Genomic DNA, 7,871 nt, shown 5'->3' on the forward strand with positions numbered 1-7,871 from the left:
CAAATAAAATTATTATTATTATTATTATTATTATTATTATTATTATTATTATTATTATTATTGAGCCACTAGCTTCCATTTGGTAAATAATACCAAATTCCTTAAAATAGTAAAAAAAAAAGAAAAAGAGAAAGGGTTAAAGTGTGTTACAAGTTTTTTAAAAAATTGAAAAGTTTATTGGGATTTAAAAAGTCTTGAAACATCACATGTTCTTGTAAAGGTTAACCATATCGTATTTCTAACTTCACCAGAACTTGAGTCAGCTTACAAGTTGAGAGGAATATATTGGTTATATATATTTAATACACTGATTTAGAGGGTGCTCACACAGATGCAAGAATTTACTTTTCCAGTCCAGCTGGTCCATCCTTCAAGATGACTTGCATTAAAAGCTCCCTTCCAGTCCAGCTAAAAGTAGGGGGCTATTCTCAGAAACCCAGTCAGAAAACTAAGCAGTTATACTCATCAGTTAGTTGACTGAGAAGGGACCCCTAATCCTGGACTCACTTTTGTTTGAGTGATCTCCTACTAGTTAAGGCAATTATATCCTCTTTCATGTTGTCTCTTAACTCTGTAGTCATTAGACAACATGCTTCCATTCTTCACATAGGACCATAATAGGAAGCTGCCATATACTGACTGTCTATATATCAGAACTGTCTGCACTAACAGCAGCTCTGTAGCATTTCAGACAGGAGTCATTCCCAGCTATACCAGAGGATAGTGGAGAGTGAACCCTGAAGCTTCAGCATGGTAGACAGAACCTTTGTTTGCATCAGCCACAAGCCACTGCTGTAGCAACATAGCATTTTAGTGAAGTTATAGTCATAGTTTCATAGAATCATAGAGTTGGAAGGGGTCTCATGGGCCACAGAGTCCAACTCCCTGTTCAGTCCAGGATCTCTAGCTAAAGCATCCCCTGACCTGCAGATAGCTGTCCAGCCTCTTTTTGAACATGTCCACGGAAGGAGACCCACCACCTTTCTAGGCAATTGGTTCAATTGCTGAACTGCTTTCACTGTCAAGAAGTACCTTCTAATGTTCAGTTGAAGCTGAAGTTACCCTCCTGTAACTTCAAACCATTAGACCTGGTCCTACCCTTTGGGGCAGCTACTAAACCACAAAATCTCTGATAGGATACTACTAGAACAAAAATAGAACAAATGTATAACAGATAAACAATAGATTACATCTGAGGAAGTAGACTGAAGTCTACGAAAGCTCATGCTGCCAAATTCTTTCCTTCAGTTAGTCTCAAAATCTCTCTACATACTGATTCTACAGACTAACATGGCTATATCTTTGGATAGTATTTCTGTAGAGAACAGACCTGCTTGCCTCCTCTGTGGCAGCCCTTGAGGTATTTAAAGCATGCAGTCGGATCACCCCTCAGTTTTCTCTTCACAGTGTCCATTATAGATAAATGAAGTCCATATAATACACAATGCAACACATACATATAGTCTGGTACTGTGTTGGAAGGCTTATTTTCCTGCTCTGCCTATCTTCCCTTTCTGTTTCTGCTCACAAAATGTTGACTAATCTAATCCTACCTATACCTCCTTTTGCTTGGTTTCCTGTTGGGTTGTCTTTCATGTCCTCTTCTCCCTTTCCCTTGCTGTCACTCCCCCTCACTTTGCTTCTTACTTTACTCTGAAAATGCCACACACATCTTGAAAGCACTATAAATGATAAATAGCAGAAGTAATAGAACCCTCCCTAGGTGACAGATGTTCTTTCTGTGAGGGGGAAAATAGTTTTAAGATGCATGTAGATTATTAACCTGAAATATGAACAGATCAGAAATAAATAAATAATAAAGTCAGAATGAAAGAAGGAGAAGTCATTGGCTTGCAAGAAAAGAAAAAAGGATGGGTGTGCATCAAAAGTTCATCTCCAAAAGAAAAGAAATGTTCAGTAATTATGAAATTATGTTCAGCTGCTGCTTCCTCCTCCTCCTCCTCCATTTATTCATTTATATTCTGCCTTTTCCCCAATGATGGGGCACAAGGCATCTTAAAACCTGTTAAAAACAGTACAGATTAAAAACTATACAAAAACATCAGTAAAAAGAGATAAATGTCAAATAACAATTAAACCACGTGTAAACATAAAACCACTTAAAATTCATCAAAAGGCCATATAAAAGTCCATATTTAACAAAATCAAGAAAACAGCTCAGCACACCAGTAAAGGGCCATTGTGGTCAATTTCTAAAAGCCTGATGACTTTTACAAATTTCCATGTGGCTTTCATGTGGAAATAGGACAGAATGAACTCAAAATAGGGAAAACGAGAAATGGAGAGAAACCAAAACTGACAGATCCATCCATCCCTTGAGGGCCATGCTAAGAACTTTGGATGTCTGGGCTGGAACAACAAATGATATCCCTATCCAAGGCAAGGTATGGGGTACCCAAAGCCAGCCGAGTTATTTTAGAACATGAGGCACAATATGCCACTAGCACCTCTCCCCATCTCTGACAGTAAAAATATCTCAACAGCACATTACGTAAGTAACAATTTACTTCCCTTTCATGACAGCCCACATACACTGCCTAAGACTAGTGTCTCATTCTGCCTAGTGATAAGACTTGCCCTTATCCTCATGGCATGGGGATAACCTTTACAGGAATTGTGCAACCATACATTGAATTTTTCTTGTGTTTATTTTCCTAGGGAGTCTAAGATTTCTTCTAGTGAAAAGATGAGGATTGGAGGGAGTGATGAAATTGCCTGGATGCAGATTTGTGAGCCTACAGAAAAGGATAAAGGGAAATACACCTTCGAGCTGTTTGATGGCAAGGAAGCCTATAAGCGGACGATAGATCTATCTGGGCAAGGTAGGAATCTTTAGCAGCACTATTTATCTGTTGTAAAGGTGGGCTGCCATACAGTAAAGAAATTACCATTTGGCATTTTTTAAAAAACAAATGCTTATTTTTCACCAACCATGTTGAGAGAGAGCTCCAGTTTCATTCATTCTATAACTCTTCTCACTAGGCTGACTTTGATCCCCCTGATTTAGTTTTATCTGAAGTTTCTCTGCCATATCATAAGTTAAAAAAATAGAGAAGAAAAAAATATATACGTATGTCTGACAGTATTTGTGCTGGATCATGAGGCAAATTTATAATGCTCAAAAATGTTTCTTTTAGCATATGATGATGCGTTTGCAGAATTCCAGAGACTCAAGTAAGTCTTACTTAGAAAAACAATATATTGCAACTATTTTATCTTGGATATCAGTGTCACTATTATCTGATAACTTTTTGTTTGTTTGTTTCATTTCCTCCTGACTTTAGGGCTGCAGCTTTTGCTGAGAAGAGTAAGTAAATTATTTACAGTTACCATATTAGATAGTAATAGTATTTTATTAGTATTGTAGTATTCTGTATATTCTACAATGCTAGTATTCTAGGAATCAGTTGTTTTGTAGTATTCTAGTTATTAGTTATTTGTCATATGAGCTGGGGAAGTACCTCATCCTGCCATTTTAGGGTGTGACAATCTCTGATTCTGGTTATCTGGTTACAAAGGAAACAGATATACACATATGGTGCTTTCCATCAGTTTTTTTGTTTTGTTTTGCTTTGTTTACTAACAGTAGGGTTGTAAACAAATGCACTGTGTCTCTACAGTTAATGTGTATGTGTATATGCCTTCAGGTCACCAGTTGACTTATGGCAACCCCATCAATTTCATAGAGTTTTCTTTTAGATAAGGAATACTCAGATGTAGTTTTGCTAGTTCCTTTCTCTTTGAAATATAGCCTACACTGTATTTGGATCCATCTGGATTGAATGGGGCTCGTGCTCATGTCACGGGAGAGCGCATGTGCCACATGGGCATGTGCCATTCACTCTCCCTTCACACGGCTTCTGTGTAAGCTGGAAGCCATGTATGAGGTGCCTGCCTATAGCGCAGGTGCTCTGTATATAAGCAGGACCTGCCAAATCCATAGATGAAGACTAGGTAGCTCCTGTGGTATAAAAATGTCAGGGGTGTCTGATATTTAGATTTATGCACTTTCCCCCCCAATATCTGCTCACAGGTTTAATGAGGACTTTACTTTACTTTATGGTAGCAACTGTGTCCCAAATAAAGAGACTGGATTTATTTTTTGTACTATTATAGTATAACCATTAAGGTAATGAAATAACAATTGAAAGTAAGTTATATTTTTGCCTTATTTTAATTAATGAATTAACTGATTGATTTTAAATAAATAAATAAATAAATAAATAAATAACTTCTTATTAAAATAAGACAGTGATATTCTAATTAACCCTTAATAATTAGATGTGTCAACGTTACACTGCTCAGCAAAACATTAAATGATAATAGTGGCTCATTCTAATTCAGCTCCACTAACAAACAAATATCTTGCAAAACAAGAGATGATCAAATCCATATATTCAGGCTTAAATCCAGTGCCATATTACAATCGGACTACTAGCATGAGAGGATGTTGCCACTGCCATGGCTTTCAGCACTGCCTGAAAACCTGCCTGGGTGGGTGCTTTCCAACCCCACTCCTGAGTGTGTTTTGAGGAGAAATTGAGAGTTGTAAAGAGAAAGGAGGAACCTGTTGGTTGATGAAATTCATGGGGTAGCCATAGGTTGACAGGTGACTTCAAGGCACACACACACACATGCCAAAATCACTTACTTTTCCCTCTTTCCAACTTCTGTCTCTCAGAAATCTTGTCTCATAGTATTTGGAGTACACTATATTTTGTAAATCGATGAAACAGTGGATTAAAATGTTGCAGAATAGATTGTATTTAATTTGGTTTATATACTCAAGGGCTAAAGCTGCATGCAGAGTTCATAGTTTTTTCCCCATAAGATTCTTTGCTGGAGTAACTGGTGATGAAAGACTTCTTTGTCTCAACATTTAAAGCAATCGTTTAGTAGATTGGTGAACTCTTTGAGGAGACAAGATTTTGCATGCCTGCTGTACTCTGGCCGGAGTTCACTGGCAATTGATATGTCATACATTCTTTGTTTTTATACCAATAGATCGTGGTAAAGTGATTGGTGGATTACCTGATGTCGTAACCATAATGGAAGGCAAGGTAAAGCTAAAACACACTGTGTGGTTATCTTGGCTAGATGTGAATTATCACTGGTGGAAAAAAGTAAGGAAACTTTTGAATGGTTTAATGTTTGGTTTATTATCAAAGCATTACTATCGACACATAGGACACTGTTCACATCTTGCATTCTGCTGACAAAGCAGCATGTGGGAACAAGCTGTGGACAAATAATGCCATTGGACCACACTTGGGGCAGTGCAGTGGTCTAGCATTGCTACAGTCCCACTAACCCAGTCTTTTTATCCTGTTCTTCAGGTAAAATTCAATTTGCTCCAATCTTTCACTTTTGTGCAGCCTCACAGCAATTGGCTGTGGAACTTGTTCCTGGCAAGGAATGAATCTGCCATGCATTTTAATATCAAGATGTATCTCATAAAGATCTGAGATGTAGGACAGGAACAAGTTTCACAAATATTGTTCTGATCCTTTGAAAGCGCGCGCGCGCGCACACACACACACACACACACACACTTTTTGTTGGAGGTAAGAATTAAAAGAAGGCACGAGAAAGGCATGGAAAGTTTCCTGAGGGATGGGGGAATTGTAAAAACATCCATGCTTTTATCAAAATCAGTGGACAGCATTAAGGCATAAAAAGTCTCTGGATGCGTATTAGCTCACAGGAAATGACTGTTGAAAAGAGACTTTTAATGTGCAAGAGCATGCATATTAGTGTACAATAACAAACTTACAAAAGAAGCCTTTCAATTCCCCAGTGGCATTTAAAGCCAGGTGTTCATTTATGTCATCACATAGCAGGGGGATTATTATTTAATGTGCCTAACATATACATTATTCCAATCTTTTAAAATGTCTTTAATGTGTATAGCTTATACATTAGCTCACAGTGACAGGGCTGAAAAAGGCAATGTTCTTTCAAATAACTCAGAAAGGCAACAGAACAGCAGATGATCAGGAGAAAAAGCACACATGAAACAGAAACTGTGAAAGAAGAGAAATGGAGAGGTTCTTCATAAGTTTTAAGCAGGTTTTTCAAAAATAGCAATGTTTACATTAAAAAAAATATTTCCCAGTACAGCTTCCTGTATATCCTGCCCCACAAACCTTTCCAGGGGTCCAGGTGACTTTTCAAAGTAGTGTGTAGTGGGGCACAGTGGGGTGGGGTGAGAGGGAAAGGTCACCCAAACTAAGGTAAAGGCATATTCTAATTTAGAATGATTCCCATTCACCCAGCTGTCCCCTATACATCAGAAAGCCTCTTGTTTTCACAAGGGCGTAAGCAGAAAAGATGTGGAAAACTTCTGTGCATTCATTGCCTTTCTGTTCTTTGTGCCTTAGAATCAGAGCCAATGTTGTTTTGTTGGCATAATTCTGTTCCAAACTATTAAAGAGAGACAGTGTCCAATTTACTGTACTTTCTTGCCTTGCATTCCTAGACCTTGAATCTGACCTGCACGGTGTTTGGTAATCCTGACCCTGAAGTGGTTTGGTTCAAGAATGACAAGGAGCTTGAACTTAATGACCACTATGTAGTTCAGCTGGAGCAAGGAAAATATGCCAGTCTGGTAATCAAAGGTGTGGCATCGGAGGATTCAGGGAAGTACAGCATCAACGTCAAGAACAAGTATGGTGGCGAGATGGTGGATGTGACCATAAGTGTTTATAAACATGGCGAAGAGGTGCCAGAAGTTAAACCTGCTGCAGGAAGTAGTAGAATTAAACCAATACCTCCAGAACCAGTTCAAGAATCCTCCAAGAAGGATAAAGCTGGGAAAAGTAGCAAGAAGTAGATTTGGAAAGGGGGTGGGTGAAGCTGTAGTTCTTTTTTTCCCCCTGTAGTTTTTCTTAAATAGATAACTGACAATGTCAAAGGAATAGTTAGGCTTTTTGAAGTGTGTGCCAGAGTCTCATTTGTCTCACAATACCACCTCCATATGCAATCACATCATTAGGAAGAGAAATGTTACTCAGCTTGCCAAAAACAAAAGATCATTACAGTGGCAGCTGTCATTAACTTATATTTTGTTCACTCATTATTATATCCATGGGGTGCAACTCTGCCTACTGCAACTGTGGCCTATATCCAGCATTGTCCTAGCAGTTGGTTGCTACTATGATGAAACCCCCTGCCAGAAAGCTGGCTCTGGTGAGAGTCTCGTTCCCCTCCAGATATAGGGGAATGTAGGGGGAGGAAGTTTCACCCCACATGGTTTTGATGATGGAAGCAGCTCAGTCAGGGGAGGTACCCCATTAGATCCTGGCCTGCAATAGCAAGACAAATTAGTTACAAAAAAGGAAATATTGCTTCTTAATCTGAGATTATTCTCAGTGCTTTTGTTAAAACCCCACTCAGTGCTTTAGTTAAAACCCCACCGAACTCCAATGGGCTACAGTGATGCACTCCTATGCAAGATTGCAGCCTCAGAAAAATCAGATGAACTGAAAAAGGAATGACCTTCTAAGTTCCCCTTTGCATAATTGCTACTTTTTAGTGCAAACTGACCTTTGGTACCATTTTATCATCACCTTTGACTTGTTTAAGCCATTGGTTTCACTGTTTGTTTGTTTCCCCCTGCTTTGTGCTAATAAAAACTTGAAAAGTCACCTTGTGTTCCTCACTGCACCCAATTACCCTTAACTAGTTCTGTTTACTCTCTTTTACTGTTTAATTATGGCTTATTGCACAATTTCACAGCTGGTAGCATGCGGACAATGGATTTACAATAAAGAAAACAAATTATGGTTAATCATAGTCACTCTATGGCCCTTAGTAGCATTTAATTTTACACTTTATGGTGTGGTCAGCAA

General features: G+C 38.5%; 1 protein-coding gene across 1 annotated transcript in view; it reads left to right on the plus strand.

Annotated features, from left to right (window-relative positions):
• The window catches only part of MYOM2 (myomesin 2), a 103,570-nt gene extending 95,903 nt beyond the window's left edge, over nt 1-7,667 (plus strand). The window contains exons 33-37 of the mRNA XM_042446093.1: nt 2,680-2,843; nt 3,159-3,195; nt 3,306-3,328; nt 5,026-5,081; nt 6,500-7,667. Of these exons, the coding sequence (XP_042302027.1) occupies nt 2,680-2,843; nt 3,159-3,195; nt 3,306-3,328; nt 5,026-5,081; nt 6,500-6,853 (634 nt within the window). The 3' untranslated portion in view covers nt 6,854-7,667. The remainder of the gene's footprint in view (nt 1-2,679; nt 2,844-3,158; nt 3,196-3,305; nt 3,329-5,025; nt 5,082-6,499) is intronic.
• The last annotated feature ends 204 nt before the right edge of the window (nt 7,668-7,871 follow it).

The sequence above is a fragment of the Sceloporus undulatus genome, chromosome 1 (assembly GCF_019175285.1).
Source record: "Sceloporus undulatus isolate JIND9_A2432 ecotype Alabama chromosome 1, SceUnd_v1.1, whole genome shotgun sequence".
Taxonomy (NCBI): domain Eukaryota; kingdom Metazoa; phylum Chordata; class Lepidosauria; order Squamata; family Phrynosomatidae; genus Sceloporus; species Sceloporus undulatus.